General features: G+C 52.0%; 1 protein-coding gene across 2 annotated transcripts in view; it reads left to right on the top strand.

Moving 5' to 3' along the window:
- ABCC3 (ATP binding cassette subfamily C member 3) overlaps nt 1-20,043 on the top strand; it is a 47,894-nt gene that overhangs the window by 18,066 nt on the left and 9,785 nt on the right. Inside the window, exons 9-26 of one of the 2 annotated variants that reach the window (XM_077776797.1) lie at nt 1,594-1,771; nt 1,862-2,023; nt 2,547-2,643; nt 3,899-4,098; nt 4,217-4,363; nt 4,743-4,830; nt 5,110-5,176; nt 5,399-5,525; nt 5,610-5,786; nt 12,354-12,521; nt 12,886-13,078; nt 14,105-14,219; nt 14,396-14,543; nt 14,643-14,850; nt 15,140-15,450; nt 16,753-16,952; nt 17,115-17,241; nt 18,587-18,688. In XM_077776797.1, the coding sequence (XP_077632923.1) occupies nt 1,594-1,771; nt 1,862-2,023; nt 2,547-2,643; nt 3,899-4,098; nt 4,217-4,363; nt 4,743-4,830; nt 5,110-5,176; nt 5,399-5,525; nt 5,610-5,786; nt 12,354-12,521; nt 12,886-13,078; nt 14,105-14,219; nt 14,396-14,543; nt 14,643-14,850; nt 15,140-15,450; nt 16,753-16,952; nt 17,115-17,241; nt 18,587-18,688 (2,815 nt within the window). Of the gene's footprint in view, nt 1-1,593; nt 1,772-1,861; nt 2,024-2,546; nt 2,644-3,898; nt 4,099-4,216; nt 4,364-4,742; nt 4,831-5,109; nt 5,177-5,398; nt 5,526-5,609; nt 5,787-12,353; nt 12,522-12,885; nt 13,079-14,104; nt 14,220-14,395; nt 14,544-14,642; nt 14,851-15,139; nt 15,451-16,752; nt 16,953-17,114; nt 17,242-18,586; nt 18,689-20,043 lie in introns of those variants that run through there. The other variant, XM_077776798.1, reaches the window with a different exon arrangement.

Here is a 20,043-nt window from a genome sequence, read left to right as displayed (position 1 = left end):
GCTGGGGAAAGAACCAGATGTGGGACAGAGCACAGAGAATGCTTCTGACAGAAAGCATGGCGTGCAGTGCAGCAAGTTGGTCAGTGAAATAGAGGCTGAGGAAGACAACATGGAGTCAGTTAGTGAGTGCCGAGAATAGATGCTGAAACAGAGAGGAAGGACCTTGAGCAGTGGGTCTGCCTTGGAGAGCAGGGGCCAGGGAGGTCTAGAAACTTCCTACAAAGAAAACATTCATTTCCTATGGCTGCTGTAACAAATTGCCACAAACTAGGGGAGGGAGGGCCTTAAAACAACAGAAACGTATTGTCTCCACAGTTCTGGAGGCCAGAAGTCTGAAATCTAGATGTTGGCAGGGCTGACTCCTTCTAGAAGTTCTGAATGAGAATCTGTACTGTGCCTCCAGTGTCCCGTGGTTGCTGGCAATCCTTGGGGCCCATACACTTATAGACACATTTCCTCCAGGTCTGTCTCCAGCATTCTCCCCAGCGTGTGTGTGTGTGTGTGTGTGTGTGTGTGTGTGTACACGTGCCTGTGCACACTCACATCCGTGTGTCTCTGTGCGCAAATCCCCTTCTCCTTATAAAGACACGAGCCACTGGATAAGAGCCCACCCTACTCCAGCATGACCTCATTTGAACTTGATTACAGCTGCAATGACCCTATGTTTGAATAAGGTCACGTTCACAGGCATGAGAGGTTAGGACTTGAACATGGTTTTGGGGGAGGCACAGTCAACACACAGCAGGAGAGGCCTGTCTGCAGCTCTGGAGGTGGCTCCATGGGGCCGAGGGGAGGTTCATCCCAACAGCAGAGAGACTCAGTCATGCCAGTAGGTGAAGGTACAGAGCCGCTGGCAGAGAGGAAGATGCTGACGATCAGGAGAAAGGGCGGAAATGGAGGAGCGTGTTCCTGAGCAGGTGGATGGGAGTCAGGGCTCGGAGGGACGGCATCAGGCTTGGAGAGCCGGAAGGGAAAGAAGAGAGCAAGTGTTTGGAGGGAAGTCTGTGGCTGGCAGGGAGTTCTCAATGGGTGGTGAAGTGGTGAGGCATGAGCGGGTGGCTGTTGAGCGGGGTGGGGAGTGGGGGTAGTGAGAAGGTTAGAGAAAAGAGGTGCAGAGCTGCAGAAAAGAGGTGGATTAGGGCCCTGGAGATAGTCACCTGCGGCGCTGAGGGCCTCTGATGTTGGAAAGGGTGGATTTGAGCCAGAGAGTCTGTGGGATCGTGTGGTAGGCTCTGGAGCCTTCAGGAGCCAAGGAGAAGATGCAGGAAAGCCTAAGCTATGGACATGTGGCATTTCTTCGTGCCATGCCGTCCAAGAGGCAAGAACGGCAGGCAGGTTGGCTCGCAGGGAGAGAGTGATAGAAAGGGTGAGCATCAGGGACACAACAGGTGGGATAGAGGTGAGGGCAGAAGGGACGGAAGATGGAGGGTCATGGCCTTGAGGCAGCACAGGGCTGAGCCTGGGGGTGGGGGTAGTCTGGGTGGGGGTTGGAGAGCCAGCAGCCCCTGCCTGGGAGAGTGGAGGCTGAGGGTGGGCGGGGAGAGCGGCCTGGGGGACCCATCCCACCCTCATGCCTCTCTTCTCTCCTTGCAGCCTCCTGATCAGGTTTATTTCCAACCCCTCGGCCCCCACCTGGTGGGGTTTCCTGGTGGCCGGGCTGATGTTCACGTGCTCCATGATGCAGACGCTGCTCCTACACCAGTATTTCCACTGTGTGTTTGGGATGGCGTTGAGGTTTCGCACGGCGATCATAGGTGTCATCTATAGGAAGGTCGGCTGGAATGGGGTGCTGGGGGGCCAGCCTGGGGGAGCTTTGGAGAGGCTCACAGACCCAGTTCGTCACCCTGCTGTCTCCCGGCAGGCTCTGGTCATCACCAGTGCAGCCAAGCGTGAGTCCACCGTGGGAGAGATCGTCAACCTCATGTCTGTGGATGCTCAGCGCTTCGTAGATCTTGCTCCCTTCCTCAACCTGCTGTGGTCAGCACCCCTGCAGATCGTCCTGGCAATCTACTTCCTGTGGCAGGTGACTCCTGAGCTCTGGCTTCTGCCCCCTTCCTCCGACATTGACCTTGCTGAGAAAGGGCAAGAGAGGGCAAAGCCGGGTCAGCAGAGGGCTGCCTAATGGACGCAAGGGCTTCCCTAGATATTTGGGTCCGGGATAGGACTCCAAGGATGCTGGTGTCTGCAACCGAGTCTTTCCAGCCTGTGCGATTAACCTTTTCGCAGATACCAGGGGAGGAGAGGGGGACTCGGAGGCAGGGTGGGTGTGAGTCTGGCTGTCGTTGTCGGTCTGTATTTGCCTTCCTGGGTGTACGGACTCACTTCTGTGTTTGCTGTTGGCATCATCTGATGGCTCGTAGCTTCTGCACATGTTTTCATCATTTGGGCTTTTTCTGTGTTTGTTTTTCACTATCCGTTTGGCTGACTGCCAGCTTTTGCTTCCTGCCCAGCTCCACATTTCTGATCGATAGGCCTCTGTCCGTCTGTTGGGGTCTGTGCACATACTTTAGTTATCTGTCTTATCGACCCGCCTGTGCCCTCCTCAGAACCTGGGTCCTTCCATCTTGGCTGGGGTGGCTTTCATGGTCTTGTTGATCCCGCTCAACGGAGCTGTGGCCGTGAAGATGCGTGCTTTACAGGTAGGTGCTATCACGGGGGTGCCGCTCCTACCTGGAGCACCTGGTGTGGTGCCTGGAGGAGGGCATTCACTAACCTGGAGCCCCTCAGTCACCTTGCTGGCCGAGTAAGGATGGCTATAAGCCACTTCCACGAACCTTAGCTCACCCCAACCTCCTAACAGCCCGGAGAGGGTTCTAGCAACGTTCTCATTTAGCTGCTGAGAGGTCAAAGCCCAGAGAGATGAGAGCAGCCCAGAATCAGGGCGAGCCGGGACTCAAACCTGCGTCTTCTGGTCTAATGAGAGCCTTCTCCCACCACACTGTGCTCAGTGTAAATAGCCAGTCTTCCAATCCTTCATTTTCAAATGTTTAATGAGGTCTTCAGTGGTGGAATACTCCAAACATCAGTGGTATTCCACTGTGTGTAGAATAAATGACAAACTCCCCGTGACCACCCACTAGGCCCCTGCCCACCTGCAAGCCCTCACCCCCCCAGGGTATGCCCAAGTGACAGCCACTCTGGCCTTCTTTCTTTTCCCCAAAGCACCAAGCTATGCATACCTCTGGGCCACCACACATGCTGTTCCCTGGAACACATTTCATCCCTTCCTTGCTTGCTCACTCCTCCCCTTTCTTCCCCAGCATAAACTCTGATTTCCCAGCCCCCACTCCATTACTCTCCCACAGAGTCCTGTTGTTTCCCTTTGGAATACGCACACTGATTTATTAAGTGTTTACACAGGTAACGTTTGCTTCCTGTCTGCCTCCCCCAGCAGACTGTCAGCTTCGTGATGGCTGGGGTCTATCTAGCTTGAGTTGTTCATCCTTACCTGCTGCATGTCTAACACGTGGCCTGGCACATAGTAGGCATTCAACAAATCGGGTTGCATGAATCAGTCCAGTCGGGGTGCTGTGCCCCGAGTTAGGATCTGGGGAAACGAAGAGAAGTGGTCTGCACCCTCGGGAGGCCTCCAGTCTGATTGTGGAGTCCCGCATGCCCAGGGGTCTCCATGGGAACAAACGAAAAGAACAACATGGCTTGGAAACCCCGGAAAGGGGGCAGAGGATGCTGCCTGGGAGGGTCGGCGTTGGAGGCATTGAGGTTGGAGCTGGACTTTTTGGCGGAGGGGGGGGGCAGCTGGGCTGAGGGGCAGCACAGACCATGCGGAAGGATGATGGAGGGGTGGCGGCCGTGCCAGTGCACGGAAGGTAGGAGCCCCTGTGGGGGGAGGGCTGGGGAGGAGAGTGGGGCGTGTCACTGCCACTCTTTCCACAGGTAGAGCAAATGAAGTTCAAGGACTCACGCATCAAGCTGATGAGTGAGATCCTGGGTGGCATCAAGGTGCTGAAACTATATGCCTGGGAGCCCATTTTCTTGGAGAAGGTAGAGGGCATCCGGGAGGCTGAGCTCCGAATACTACGCCGGTCGGCCTACCTCCAAGCCATATCCACCTTCACCTGGGTCTGCACCCCCTTCCTGGTGAGGGTCTCCCCCCCGGCCCCCACCACCGGGGCCAGCCCCCGCCTCCCACCTGGCTAGCCCAGGCCTCCAGACTCAACGGATTCCATTCTGACACTCACCCTCCATCCCTGCCCAGGTGACTCTGACCACCCTTGGGGTCTATGTGTCTGTGGACCCGAACAACGTGCTAGATGCCGAGAAAGCCTTTGTGTCCGTGTCCCTGTTCAATATTTTAAAGATGCCCCTGAACATGCTGCCTCAGCTAATCAGCGGCCTGATCCAGGTAACCCCAGGGAGGGCTGGAGGCTCTGCTGGAGGGAGGGCAGGCTGTCCAGGCCGGGGATGATCCAGGAGAGTGATTGGAATTGAGGAAGTGGGCACTTTGGCATGAGGTCATTAGAGCTGGGGGATATTTGGAGTCAGAGGAAGAGAGGTGAGGTCCCTGGAAACTTGAATTCTGAAGACAACCTCCTTGTACCAACCTTGATCCTATCCTTGGCAGTGGGAGCCAGAGAAGACTCAGTCATGGGATGGGGGTGGGGTGTCCGGCACCCCTTCTGGGCCTTTAGGGGAACCTGCCTCTCCCAGGAAGTCGGGGCCAGGCATGAGTGGGGGCGTCTGGGGGAAGGGAGAGCTTCGGGGACTGACTCACCCTCCTGCAGACCAGTGTGTCTCTAAAACGGATCCAGCATTTCCTGAGCCAAGATGAACTTGACCCCCACTGTGTGGAAAGAAAGACCATCACCCCAGGTCCAGACACCCTCTCCCTGGGCTGCCCTTGCCCCAGCCCCCTGCTCCAGGAAATCTTCTGTTCCAAGCTTGTCTCTTGGCTCTTTCTTCTTCCTGTTTTCCCACTGGCCCTACCTTCTCTCTCTTCTGGGCCCTCTGCGCAGTCTACCGCACCCCTCCCCTGGGCCTCCCCAACTTTTCTTCCTTTCCTGGGACTCCCTGCCCCTGCCCCACCCCAAGATTCCCTGCCTTCTCACTTGGGCCCCTTGGCCTTGACCTTGTTCGCCTTGGTCCTCCCAGGCTATGCTGTCACCGTACACAATGGCACCTTCACCTGGGCCCAGGATCTGCCCCCCACTCTGCACAGGTACCAGCTCCCCTGCCCCTTCTCAGCTGCCTGCCGTGAGTCGAAGTTCAGATCAGTAGCAGAACCTAGTTCCCCCACCCCCCCCACTCCCTCCACTCCTGCCACTGAGGCAGGAAGAGCCTCACCTTGTCAGGGTAGTATCTGGAAGGGAGGAGGGCTTGGGTCTCTAGGTGAGAGGCTGGGGACTACCTCTGACTGGGTTTCTGGACTCCTTGCCCTCAGCCTAGACATCCAGGTGCCGAAAGGGGCACTGGTGGCCGTGGTGGGGCCTGTGGGCTGTGGGAAGTCCTCCTTGGTGTCTGCCCTGCTGGGAGAGATGGAGAAACTGGAAGGCACCGTGTGTGTGAAGGTGAGAGAGGGTACACCTCCCGGGAAGGGCCCCTCGGCCGGGCCCCGGGTAGACCCCGACCGAGGTAACGTCTCCTCCGGCCAGGGCTCTGTGGCCTACGTGCCCCAGCAGGCATGGATCCAGAATTGCACTCTTCAAGAAAACATCCTGTTTGGCCGAGCCCTGGACCCCAAGCGGTACCAACGGGCTCTGGAAGCCTGTGCCTTGTTAGCTGACCTGGAGATGCTGCCTGGCGGGGACCAGACAGAGATTGGAGAGAAGGTACAGGGTCCCCTCCCTTCCTCTGGGGAGTCACACATACAGCTGCCCGACTTAGCTCGGCTCACGTCTATAAATGCGTTCAATCCCTCCTCCCTCCCTCCCTCCCTCCCTCCCTTCCTTCCTTCCTTCCTTCCTTCCTTCCTTCCTTCCTTCCTTCCTTCCCACATTCATGTAAATAACCCAGCTCTGTGCTTGGCACTGGGGAAATGGATCTATGACTGGGGTAGGCTGACTTATGAACAGGTAGGGGGTGTAGAATGCCCTGGGGGCCAGGCCAGAAGCCTGTGCAGGGGACAAGGAGAGAAGTGGGGGTGGGCAGAGCTGCTTAAGGAAAGGCATCACTTTTGAGCTCAATCTTAACAGCTGGGGAAAAAGATCTCATCATCCATTCGTTCATTATCAGATTTTATGACATACCTACTATATGCTAGACGATCTTACACAGCAATGAATACACCAGACTAAAATTTCTGCCTTTATAGCGCTTATATTCTAGTGAGGAAAAGAGATGATAAGCAAGATAAATACATAAAATATGTATTAGATAAATGTTAAGGGGAAAGAATGAAACATGAAAGGGATATAGGAATATGTGCAGGGCTGTGTTGTTAGGATGCCTTGGGAAAGCCTCGCTGAGAACAAAGTGAGGAAGTGGTCCATATCTGAGGACATGGAGCCCCATGTCCTCATTTGAGGCAGAGAGAGCAGTAAGTGCAAAGTCCCTGAGGCAGGAATGTATTGAGGCAGTCAGGATTCACAAGGAGGCCAGCGCCACTGGAGTGGAGTGAGCAGGGTCATGAGGAGGAGTAGGCGAGGCCACTGAGGTGTCCAGACAGCCAGGTCATGTAAGGCCTGGTGGGCTTTTATCAAGAGTGATGGAAAGCCTTCCAAGGTGTGAGCCAAGGAACGGTGATTGGATTGGCATTCTGGTGCAGTTTGGTGAAACTGAAGGTTAGAAAGAGGTGGGGAGGGTATGGGGCGAGGCAGAGCCTTAAAGACCTTGGTTAAGGTTTGGGTCTATACCCTAAAACCATGGGGCATCAGTGAAAAATTTTTAAATTAATTTATTTTTCATTGTTGCCAAATTTACATACCATAAAATTTACCATCTTAACCATTTTTAATTGTACAGGTCAGCAGTGGTAAGTCGATCCACATTGCTGTATGGCCAATTCCCCATGCACCCCACTCCTCCCCTCAGCCTCTGGCATCCTCCATTCTATTTCCTGTCCGTAGGAAGTTGACTACTCCAGGTACATCATATAAATGGAATCATATAGAATCTGCCTTTGTGTGTGTGTGTGTGTGTGACTGGCTTATTTCACCTCGTGTAATATCCTCAAGGTTCATCCATGTTGTTACATGTGTCAGAACTTCTTTCCTTTTTCAAGTTAATATTTTATTATGTATGTAGATCACATTTTGTTTATCCATTCACCTGTCCGTGGACACCTGGATCGCTTCCACCCGTTAGCTATTGTGAATACTACTGCTATGAACACGGGTATGCAAATATTTCTTGAGTGTATACCCAGAAGTGGGATTGCTAAATCACAAGGTAATTCTATTTTTTTTTTAAATTTTTTGAGTAAATGCCATGCCGCTTTGCATAGCGGTGGCACCATTTTATATTCCCACTAACAGTGCAGGAGGATTTTAACTTCCGCACATCCTGGCCAGCGCTGTTGTTTTCTTGGGAAAGGGGCTGTTTGGGTTTTGAATACCAGCCATTCTCATGGGTGTGAGGTGATATTTCCTTGTGGTTTTGACTTGCATTTCCCTCATGATTAGTGATGTTAAACACCTTTTCTTGTGTTTGTTGCCATTTGTGTATTTTCTTTGGAGAAATGTCTATTCAAGTCCTTTGCTCATTCAAAAATTTTTTTTCTAATGTTTATTTTTTGGGGGGAAGGGCAGAGAGAAAGGGAGACACAGAATTCAGAGCAGGCTCCAGGCTCTGAACTGTCAGCACAGTCCCAATGCAGGGCTCATACCCACTCACCCACATGAGATCATGACCTGAGCTGAAATCAGACACTTAACTGACTGAGCCACCTAGGCACCCACCCCAAGTCCTTTGGTCATTTTTAATCCAGTTGTTTGGTTTTCCGTTGTTGATGTGTGAGAGTTCCTTTTTTTTTTTTTTAATTTTTAAATTTTTTTATTTATTTTTGAGACAGAGAGAGAGACAGAATNGTTTTCCGTTGTTGATGTGTGAGATTTCTTTTTTTTTTTTTTTAATTTTTAACATTTTTTATTTATTTTTGAGACAGAGAGAGACAGAGCATGAGCGGAGGAAGGGCAGAGAAAGAGAGGGAGACACAGAATCTGAAGCAGGCTCCAGGCTCTGAGCTGTCAGCACAGAGCCTGATGCGGGGATTGAACCCACAAACTGTGAGATCATGACCTGCACTGAAGTTGGATGCTTAACCAACTGAGCCACCGAGATGCCCTGAGAGTTCCTTATGTATACTGGATATTAATCCCTTATCAGATATATGAGTTGCAGATATTTTCCCCTCTTCTGAAAGTTGCCTTTTCACTCTGTTGATCGTGTCCTTTGATGCACAAAAGTTTTCCATTTTAATGTGATCCAGTATATCTTTTTTACTTTTACTGCCTGTGCTTTTAGTGTCACATCCAAAAAATCATCGCCAAACCTGATGAAATTTTCCCCCTATGCTCTCTTCTAAGAGTTTTACAGTTTCAGCTCAGGAGGTTTATTTACACTAACGATTTTCATGTGGATTCCCTCAAAACACACATTCTCTAACATAACTATAGGTGAATTATCAAAATCAAGAAATTTAACATTGACACACTATTACCATTTAACTTACTGTCTGTATTCGCATGTCCTCATTTGTCCCTGTAAATGTGTTTTTTAGCTGTTTTCTTTCCTGGGCGAGGATCCAGTGAGAATCATGAACTGTAGCTGGTTGTCACATTTCTTTATTCTCTGTCAATATGGATAATTCCTCAGGCTTTGTCTTTTAGGACCTTGACACTTTTGAAGAGTACAGGCCAGCTATTTTGTAGAAAGTCTCTCAATTTGAACACAATTACGTTAGATTATATGTTTTGGGGGAAAGTATCAAAGAAGTAATATTATGTCCTTACTGGTGCATCATAGCAGGAGGCACGTGTCAGCTCATGCCTTATTATTGACAAGGCTAACTTTGATCACTTGATTGAGGTGGTGTCTTTCATTGGTGATTTCGTTTACAACTTTCATTGAGGATTCTTGCCTGAGTCAGTGTTTATTATTATCGTGTTTGCAAAATGGTGATTTCCCAGCCCCATTCCTTCTACAGTTATTAGCTGGCATTCTATTCTAAAAAAGAGCTTTGCTTCTTCCCGGGGTGCCTGAGTGGCTCAGTCGGTTGGATGTCCAACTTCGGCTCAGGTCATGATCTCACTGCTTTTGAGTTCAAGCCCTGCGTCGGGCTCTGTGCTGACAGCTCAGAGACTGAAGCCTGCTTCAGATTCTATGTCTCCCTCTCTCCGTTCCTCCCTGCCTGTGCTCTGTCTCTATCTCTCTCTCAAATATAAAAAAAATTAAAAAGAGCTTTCCCCTCCTCCCCCTTTTTTACTTATTAATCTCTTTATGTCAATATGAGCTCAAGGATTCTTATTTGATTCAATGGATTATAATCCACTACTATCATCACTTATCTTGATGTTCAACTTGTCCATGGAGGGTTTAAGTAGGGACATGACCCGAATTTTGTAAAGCTGCCCTGACTGCAGTGTGAAGGGGCCCAAAGTCACAGGAACCAGTGAGAAGGCGTTCATAGTCGTCTGGGGGAAGCAATGAGGACTTGAGCCTGCCAGTGGGGATGGGAGTCTGAGGTTATAGGAACCCAAAGAAGACCTCCCCATCTATGATGCAACCCCTCCTTCCCATCTCTCCTGGAGCTACGCTAACCTTGCACACACACCAACCTAATTTAGTGCCCAGCACTCAATAGGCACTCAAAAAAGACTGGTTCGTTGAATGCAGACGTGCTCATGTGCCTCAGTCACTACAGCTGTGTNTTTTAACATTTTTTATTTATTTTTGAGACAGAGAGAGACAGAGCATGAGCGGAGGAAGGGCAGAGAAAGAGAGGGAGACACAGAATCTGAAGCAGGCTCCAGGCTCTGAGCTGTCAGCACAGAGCCTGATGCGGGGATTGAACCCACAAACTGTGAGATCATGACCTGCACTGAAGTTGGATGCTTAACCAACTGAGCCACCGAGATGCCCTGAGAGTTCCTTATGTATACTGGATATTAATCCCTTATCAGATATATGAGTTGCAGATATTTTCCCCTCTTCTGAAAGTTGCCTTTTCACTCTGTTGATCGTGTCCTTTGATGCACAAAAGTTTTCCATTTTAATGTGATCCAGTATATCTTTTTTACTTTTACTGCCTGTGCTTTTAGTGTCACATCCAAAAAATCATCGCCAAACCTGATGAAATTTTCCCCCTATGCTCTCTTCTAAGAGTTTTACAGTTTCAGCTCAGGAGGTTTATTTACACTAACGATTTTCATGTGGATTCCCTCAAAACACACATTCTCTAACATAACTATAGGTGAATTATCAAAATCAAGAAATTTAACATTGACACACTATTACCATTTAACTTACTGTCTGTATTCGCATGTCCTCATTTGTCCCTGTAAATGTGTTTTTTAGCTGTTTTCTTTCCTGGGCGAGGATCCAGTGAGAATCATGAACTGTAGCTGGTTGTCACATTTCTTTATTCTCTGTCAATATGGATAATTCCTCAGGCTTTGTCTTTTAGGACCTTGACACTTTTGAAGAGTACAGGCCAGCTATTTTGTAGAAAGTCTCTCAATTTGAACACAATTACGTTAGATTATATGTTTTGGGGGAAAGTATCAAAGAAGTAATATTATGTCCTTACTGGTGCATCATAGCAGGAGGCACGTGTCAGCTCATGCCTTATTATTGACAAGGCTAACTTTGATCACTTGATTGAGGTGGTGTCTTTCATTGGTGATTTCGTTTACAACTTTCATTGAGGATTCTTGCCTGAGTCAGTGTTTATTATTATCGTGTTTGCAAAATGGTGATTTCCCAGCCCCATTCCTTCTACAGTTATTAGCTGGCATTCTATTCTAAAAAAGAGCTTTGCTTCTTCCCGGGGTGCCTGAGTGGCTCAGTCGGTTGGATGTCCAACTTCGGCTCAGGTCATGATCTCACTGCTTTTGAGTTCAAGCCCTGCGTCGGGCTCTGTGCTGACAGCTCAGAGACTGAAGCCTGCTTCAGATTCTATGTCTCCCTCTCTCCGTTCCTCCCTGCCTGTGCTCTGTCTCTATCTCTCTCTCAAATATAAAAAAAATTAAAAAGAGCTTTCCCCTCCTCCCCCTTTTTTACTTATTAATCTCTTTATGTCAATATGAGCTCAAGGATTCTTATTTGATTCAATGGATTATAATCCACTACTATCATCACTTATCTTGATGTTCAACTTGTCCATGGAGGGTTTAAGTAGGGACATGACCCGAATTTTGTAAAGCTGCCCTGACTGCAGTGTGAAGGGGCCCAAAGTCACAGGAACCAGTGAGAAGGCGTTCATAGTCGTCTGGGGGAAGCAATGAGGACTTGAGCCTGCCAGTGGGGATGGGAGTCTGAGGTTATAGGAACCCAAAGAAGACCTCCCCATCTATGATGCAACCCCTCCTTCCCATCTCTCCTGGAGCTACGCTAACCTTGCACACACACCAACCTAATTTAGTGCCCAGCACTCAATAGGCACTCAAAAAAGACTGGTTCGTTGAATGCAGACGTGCTCATGTGCCTCAGTCACTACAGCTGTGTGCCCACCCCCTGCTTCTGCATCTTTAGCTCCCATCCCACATTTGCTACTTCTCGCCCCACTCTGGGTCCATTTCTCAGGGTACCTGAAAAAGCTGGGGCCTGTTCTAGAGGGAATGAGGGAAGCTGGAGGTGAGAAGGCAGGACACACCTCTGGGGTCTGCTTTTGGGGCCCAGCCCTGCTGCTGTGTGCGTCAGTTTCCACATCATGGGCTTAAGGAGAAATCTTCTCTCTCCTCTGGCTCCTGAACAATCTTAGGGTTAACGAATTTGGGGGGCGGTACTGGGTTTCCATTTTGGCTTCTGCTCTTGAGAGTTCAGCACCTTGGACAAAGTCATCAACATCTTGGGCTCAAATTTCTTCACCTGAAAAATGGGGCTGAAATGGCTGACATGAGGATCGAATGAGATCCCTGTTATGAAAGTCATCTGCAAAGTATATGGACAATGGCAGATTAAAAGGTCTATTAAGGACCTCGTGGGGGATTTCCAGCCTTTCAGAGTATACAGGCAGCTGGGCAAGGTAGTGAAGCAAAGGGAGCAGATGTCCTCACCTGCCCTGGCTGGACTCTTGAGAGCCACCACCTCTTCTTCTGTGGCCTCAGAGCTTCACAGGGACAAGAGGCATATCAAATGAGAATTGAGAGGTCTGCTTCGTTGAATGACGGGGACAGGGCCTTTGTCTGTCTGACTCCCTTCTACCCAGTACACACCCCCCGCCTCTCTCCTCCATCCAGGGCATTAACCTGTCTGGGGGCCAGCGACAGCGGGTGAGTCTGGCCCGAGCTGTTTACAGTGAAGCTGACCTTTTTTTGTTGGATGACCCACTGTCAGCTGTGGATTCCCATGTGGCCAAGCATATCTTTGACCAAGTCATAGGGCCTGAAGGTGTGCTGGCAGGCAAGGTGAGGCCTCCAGGAGGTTGGGGGGGGGGGTTATGGAGAGATCTAGGGTGGGAGGCCAAGGGGTTCAGAGGAGACCCGGAGATATGGGAAGCCTGAGAAGCAGGAATGTCTGTTGGGTGGCAGGGGAAACCCAGGGCGAGGGGCACACCCCAGAGGCACCGAGCCGGCTGCAGTGAGCCTGGGGTAAGTCACTGATGTGCCTGTCCATGCTCCCTGGCATATGGGCCCTCACACTCACTCTGTGGTGAGTGACTTTCACTCCTGTGTCTGTGCTAGGGGCGTGAGATGACTTTCACCCCATGCCTATGCCAGGGGTGTGTGTGCTGAGGACGGGGGCAATGATAGCCTGCTGTCTTCTCTGCAGACACGGGTGCTGGTGACACACAGCATCAGCTTCCTGCCCCAGATGGACTTCATCATAGTGCTGGCTGACGGGCAGGTGTCTGAGGCGGGTTCCTACCCAGCCCTGCTGCAGCGCAGCAGCTCCTTTGCCAACTTCCTCTGCAACTACGCACCTGATGAGGATGAGGAGAACCTGAAGGAGGGCAGCAGGACCGGTAACCCTCCCTGACCCTCCACATTCCTGTGCCCGCCCCCAGCATCTCCCCTGCTTTGGGGTGTCTGTTGCTGGGCTCAGTGTCGCACAAGGGAGGTCCCGAGGAACTCGGACCATCTGCGTGACAGTCAGACATCACCAAGAGGGAAACGGAACTGGATGTAGCCAAGTGCCTCCCCCCTCCTCTTCCCCGTGTGACCTTATCAGCAGCTCAGGCCTCAGAGCCCCACTTTTCCCTTGGGTCCAAAGCGCATGAGGGCCCAGGCCCTGCCTCAACGTCAAGGCTATTTCACAGAGAAGTCATCCGATAAATCTGCAAGTGCTTGGAAAAGTCAGTTAGTTACCAGCAAAGGTTGACTGAGACATTACGACATCCTAGCACTACTCTCGGCACTGAGGGATGGCAGCAAACAAATGGAAAAGTCCTTGTCCTCATGGAGCGTTTTGAAGTCTCTGGGCCCAGAAGACCCCCGCTTTGTTGTCCGTCCTGGGTCCCCAGCCCCCACCTCTGGGCTGGCTTACAGACCCTCTCCTGAGTTTTCTTGCCTACTGCTGGCTGGACAGCTAACATGACTTGAACATTTACTAAGTGCTGGGCCCCTTGCTAAGCACTTGACACACATTCTTCCCTTTAATCCTCACAATGACAATGACACGATGAAGTGGGTACTATTATTATCCCCATTCGACATGCCTGCCTGAAGTCATGCAGTGAGGAAGTGACATTGGAGCTCAGCCAGTCTGCCTCCAGAGCCCAGACTCCTGACCCTGATATCTGAGGCCCCTTCTCCATAGTCCCGGAAGGGAAGTTTTTCTCCTTGTCCCACCTAAGTTTTTCCTTCTGGCTTCTCCCCCACCCCCTAGCACGAAACTGATCATTTCTTTTTGTTCTTGTTCTCGGCTGCCCTTCCATGCCTCTCGTGCTTGTCCATCCGGGCCTCTTGCCGGGGCTTGGAGATCGGGGAACACTAGCGGCTTGCAGGGCAAGCTAGCCAACCGCTTCTCCTTTCTCCACCCACTGCTGCAGTCTTGGAGGACATGGGCGATGAGGAGGTGCTGCTGATCGAGGACACGCTGAGCAATCACACAGACCTGACGGATAACGAGCCAGTCATGTATGAGGTCCAGAAGCAGTTTCTGAGGTGAGCTCCTGAGATCTCTCCGGCGCCCTCTCTCTACCCGGCTGGGTGGGGCACGTGTGGGCGCTCTCTCCCTGACGCCCCCACCCGGGCCTCCGGCTACAGCCTGACCCCCCTGGGGCTCTGCCTGTGGGTTTGTTGGAGACCACCTCTCTGGGCCTGACCGGCTGCCTTCACAGACAGCTGAGTGTCATGTCCTCAGAGGGCGAGGGCCAGGGCCGGGCTGTGCTCCGGAGACGCCTAGGTTCAACGGAGAAGGTAGTAAAGGCAGCAGAGGTGAAGGCGAGTGGGGCACTGATCCAGGAGGAGAAGACGGCGACAGGCACTGTGAGTAGGGTGGACAAGGAAGGCTGGAGAGGGTGGGCAGGCCCCCAGCAGTGCCGGGGCTCACGGGAGTCCTCTGTCCTTGACCGCCACGGGATGCAGGTGAAGCTGAGCGTGTTCTGGGATTATGCCAAGGCCATGGGGCTCTATACCATAGTGGCCACCTGTCTTCTGTACCCGGGTCAGAGTGCGGCTGCCATTGGGGCCAACGTGTGGCTCAGTGCCTGGACCAATGAGGCAGCAGCGGGTAGCCGCCAGAATAACACTTCCACGAGGCTGGGTGTCTATGCCGCCCTGGGAATTCTGCAAGGTGAGCATGCAGAGATAGCTAGAAGGTATTTTCCTCACATCTGGGCTGCTGGGTTCCTCAAACGACAGCCTTGCCTCCGTGTCTCCCTCCACCATCACAGCCATTGCCTGGCCCCAGTGCCTCCCTAATCCACCCTAACAGTCCACCCGCCTCTGGGCGTCTCTGGCTCATCCCAGCAGCGCTCTGTCTCTGAGCCTCCTAGCCACCGTGGCCACCCCCTACCTCCCAACCTGCCCCTGCATGCCGCCACCCGGTCGGTGAACGAGCACCCCTCCGCCTCTACCAACAGGGCTCCTGGTGATGGTGTCAGCCATGACGCTGACGGTGGGGAGTGTCCAGGCTGCACGCGCGCTTCACCAGGCGCTGCTGCGCAACAAGATGCGCTCGCCACAGTCCTTCTTCGATACGACGCCCTCCGGCCGTATCCTCAACCGCTTCTCCAAGGACATCTACGTCATCGATGAGGTTCTGGCCCCCACCATCCTCCTGCTGCTGACCTCCTTCTACAACTCCATCTCCGCCCTCGTGGTCGTAGTGGTTAGCACGCCGCTCTTCGCTGTGGTCACCCTGCCTCTGGCTGTCTTCTACATCTTGGTGCAGGTCCGCCGCCGGAGAGGGGGCGTGCCTCTGCGTGGGCGTGGCCCTCCGGGGGCGGGGCGACGGTGTGGGCCTGGCGCTAGAGTGGGCGGGGCTGGGACCCAGGGAACTTACAGCTGGTTTTGGTTAGGGACCGTGGTGGGTTACTTTACTTCTTTGAAATTCCTTTTCCTCACCTGTAAAAGAGAGTCATAAAACTCACCTCTTAAGGTTGTTGTTAGGGTAAAATGAAATCCTTGTAAATTGTGACTGACCCTGAAACTCCTTCCTGCTGCCTATTTTTTCTTCTTACATTTTGAGACAGAGAGAGTTAGCAGGTGAGGGGCAGAGAGAGAGAGAGAGAGAGAGAGAGAATCCCAAACAGGCTCCTCACTGTCAGCGTCGAGCCCGATTCAGAGCCGGAACTGAGGAACCGTGGTATCAGGACCTGAGCTGAAATCAAGAGTAGGATGCTTAACAGGCTGAGCCAACCAGGTGCCCCTCTGCTGCCTATTTTTAAACAAAAATTGTTAACCATGGGAGACACATTATCTTTCCCTTCTTTGATGCATATCTAAACATACATGTGCATATATGTTTTTAACATAGATGACTGGTAACATTCAGCTACAGCTCATTGTAGAAGTCATTTGCGTTTCTGAGCCCCTGTCCTGCCTTGAGCTTAATCAGTTGATGAAGGTAACCCACAGGTGGCTGGAAGCCCAGGCCCTTATGGGGAGACCCTGATCTGGGCTGTGTTCTGTGCAGGGACACGAGACTCTCAGACACCCATCCTGTAAGGCCCTGGCCGTCTTGGGGCCCACACAGGGTAGAGGAAGGAAGCTGGAGGCAGAAGAGTGTTTGTGTGGGGCTGAAGTTTTAAAAAACTGGACTTGGGGTGTGGAAAAAGCTCTTTAAGGAAAAGAATACAAAATTATCTTATTTTTGCAAATTTTGTGATATTCTGACTATGTGAGCCCCTTGCTGGGACCCCTCAATGGAGACAGGCATAGTCACTGATTTAGGAGACCAAGCAAGGTCAGTACTGCAATCCAGGCCCCTACCAGGGGGGTAGGGGGTTGGGAGCTGAGAGGGAATCAGGAAGGGCTTCGTGGAGGAAGTGGCCCGGAAGATTGAGCAGAGCTGACCAGGGGGAAAGGGTGGAATGAGTTCATGGAGCCACATCAGGTAGGGAAAGGAAGCAAAGTCTTATGGGTAGTGGGGCTGGCTGGAAGAAGGCCCAGATGGGTTCAGAGGGCATGCAGGACTGAGTTAGGGGTCCTGCGCACGGTGCTGACCCCAAGCTCTTTCTCCATCCTCTGCCAGCGTTTCTATGTGGCTACGTCGCGGCAACTGAAGAGGCTGGAATCCGTCAGCCGCTCGCCCATTTACTCCCACTTTTCAGAGACAGTGACTGGCTCCAGCGTCATTCGGGCCTACGGCCGCAGCCAGGACTTCAACGCCATCAGTGATGCTAAGGTGGACATCAACCTGAGGAGCTCCTACCCCTACATTGCCTCCAACAGGTCATAAGCCTCCTCCCTCCCCACCCCCTGCTTCTCCAGGAGCTCCCGCCAGGGTCTCTGCGGGCAGGCCCTGGAGCTCCGGGTTCCGGCTCTCCTCCCCCTACACAGGAAACTGCCCCCTTCCTGCACCTGCCCCACTTCCTCCTTGTCCTGTTCCCGCAGGTGGCTGGGGGTCCAGGTGGAATTCGTGGGGAACTGTGTTGTGCTCTTTGCTGCACTCTTTGCTGTGATTGGCAGAAACAGCCTGAGTCCGGGGCTGGTGGGCCTTTCTGTGTCCTATGCCCTACAGGTACGGGGGGGTCTGGGGCCCCAGGGCGGGGGCCACAACTGGAGCAGAGACAACACAGGTGTCAGAAGCATCCCCAGAGCTTTTGCTCTGCCCGATATGAGCACCAGCCCCAGGTTCTGCTCATCAGGACTATGAGCTCACAGTCAGGCACCGAGAGACCCTCGCAGCAACGGGGGATTGTAATGCAGGGTGAACAGGTCTTTGTGGAGGAAGGAACAAAATGTGGTAAGAACCCGGAAGAACCCAGTTCTCTACTTCAGGTGTTGGCTTTGGAGAAATTGTCTTGGCGCTTGGCCCCGAAGGACAGAGTTTGTCCTGACTATGCATGAGATTTAGAAGGTCAACCCTGACAGCTGTCCTGGGGCGGGGAAGTGGAGGGCTGGAATGTACTTCATTTCACAGGTTTGCAGAGAAAGTACACAGAGAAGGGGGCGGGAGCCGGGACGGGAGGGCAGGCTGGGCACCTGACATCAGTCTGTATTATCAAAGGCTTAAGTAACTACAAATGGTGGGGTACCCGGCTGGCTCAGTCGGTGCAACGTGCGACTCTTGATCTCAGGGTCGTGTGTTCAAGCCCCACGGTGGGTATAGAGATTACTTAAAAATAAAATCTTAAATAGCTGCAAGTGGCATTCTTGTGACTTCGATCACATTTTCAATGCCTCAGAGGGCTCAAGCCTGGAATGCTTTAGTAAACAAAGGACGATCTGGATAAATGAGTCCTTCTCAAACTGCCCTGTGTTATGAATCTGGATTCAGATACAGCAGGTCCAAGATGGGGCTCAGGATTCTGTATGTCTATCAGGACTCCTTGGTACACAGAGTGGTCCAGGGACCAGTGGCATCAACATCACCTGGGAACTTGCTAAATATGCAGAATCTCGGGACGCCTGGGTGGCGCAGTGGGTTAAGCGTCTGACTCTTGGTTTCGGCTCAGGTCGTGATCTCGTGAACTAGGAGACTGAGCCCCATATCGGGCTCTGCACTGATAGCACAGAGCCTTCTTGGGATTCTCTCTCTCTCAAAATAAGATTTTTTTAAAAAAATGCAGCATCTCAAGTCCCACCACAGACCTACTGAATCGTAAGCCACGTTTTAACAAGATTCTCCGGGAAATCTTTCTTGTACATATTAAAGTTTGAGAAACACTGGGCCAGGTGGTCCTTGGTTAAGTCTGCAAGGTCACTGCCTGAGATACAATTGTGATTGAGCCCCAGGTGGCATACCTATGGGCTTGCCCAGGCCCACCTGGGGTGTAGAGGCATAATCAGGGAGTCGGAACTCCTCCCATAGCTGTTGGGGGGAGGGGAGATCACTGTATCCATGACCCGGTCCCTTTGGCCAGATAACATTGACTCTGACTTGGATGATCCGAATGATGTCAGACTTGGAGTCTAATATTGTGGCCGTGGAGAGAGTCAAGGAGTACTCCAAGACAGAGACTGAGGTGGGTACTGGGATGAGCCTTGGGCAGGGCAATTCTGGAATAGCTGGGGAGGGGTGCTTGGTGGCCCATCATCCCTACATCCCAAGGTCAGCTCTTCATTCAGGGGACTCTTCATTCATTCATTCATTCACTCATTCATCCATCATCACCCTTATTGGGCATCAGCCAGAGGTCTATGCTAAGAGGTATAGAGGGTCCAGAGTTGAGCAAGACAGGGTCCATCCTCAAGCGAATTCTGATGTTGTGGGAGAGGTAAGACAGGACTCTGCACTGGAAGATAAGAGCCCCGGAGTGATGCACCCACAGAGGGCAGACAAGGGGAAGATAATTCAGCAGGGGTGATCAGAGGGTAAAGATTCCAGCCAGAGATTAAACGGTGGAAGGAGCAGGGGTGAGGCAGCATGGCATTTGCTGGGGAAAAGGAGTTGTCCCCTGCTGGCGGTGGGAGGGGGAAGTGCACGCTTTTCTCCACGTACTTCTTCCTATGGTCTCCCAGCAAACCGCTTCACACCCAGAAGCTGCACGTCTCTGAGATCTCAAGTTCAGCTTTGGAACCACCCTTTCCCAGCCCTGCCAGCTCACGTGCCCCAAACCCTCTGCTCTTCCAGAACTTTGTCCTCGTTAGGACCCCCCATCCTGAGACTCACCTTTGTCCCTGTGTCCACCAGCTCATCTAGCCTGGATTCTGTGCTCCTCCGGTGCCAACGCTCCGGACTCCCTTGCCCCTCCTTCCCTCCAAAACCCCTCCCCAGTCCAGCCCCCCTGTCTACCCTCTACACACTGGCGCTCAGCGGCTGAGACATTGCCGGAGAAAATCACTGATTTTACTTCAAGTGTGTGACCACATACACTGCTGGGTATTTCTATTTCGCTTCCCCCGAACGCATGTGATCCCACTTCCAGAAAGATCCATGGTGAACCTTCTTTCCTCACACCCCCATATTTCCTCCCCTTGGCTCAGCCACGGACCTTTCGTGACCCGCCAGTGAGAGTAGGAGATGTGAACTCCCTCAAGCTTCCTGCCCCCCAGACTTTTCAAACCCTCCTGTGGTCCCTTCACCTCTTCCTTCCTCTTTTAGCAGGAAGTGTCCCTCCTGCTATCAACGTCCACCCCTTCAGACCTCACCCCCCTCACTGCACCCTCTGTCCCCTACAGCTTGCTCCCTCTGTTGGGTGGTTCCCATTCACGGGCGAACACGAGCTATCATAGCATCCGTTCTGTACACACGCACCAACCTCTCTCCCCGCTGTGTCCCACGGCCCCGTGCTCTCCTTTGTCACGAAGCTTGTTTTATTTATTTATTTTTCCAAAATCACTTTCCATCTCTTTATTTTATTTTATTTTATTTTTTATT

This window comes from Crocuta crocuta, unplaced genomic scaffold (genome assembly GCF_008692635.1).
Source record: "Crocuta crocuta isolate KB4526 unplaced genomic scaffold, BGI_CrCroc_1.0 scaffold352, whole genome shotgun sequence".
NCBI classification, from domain to species: Eukaryota; Metazoa; Chordata; class Mammalia; order Carnivora; family Hyaenidae; genus Crocuta; species Crocuta crocuta.
This window is presented reverse-complemented; position numbering and strand designations above follow the sequence as displayed.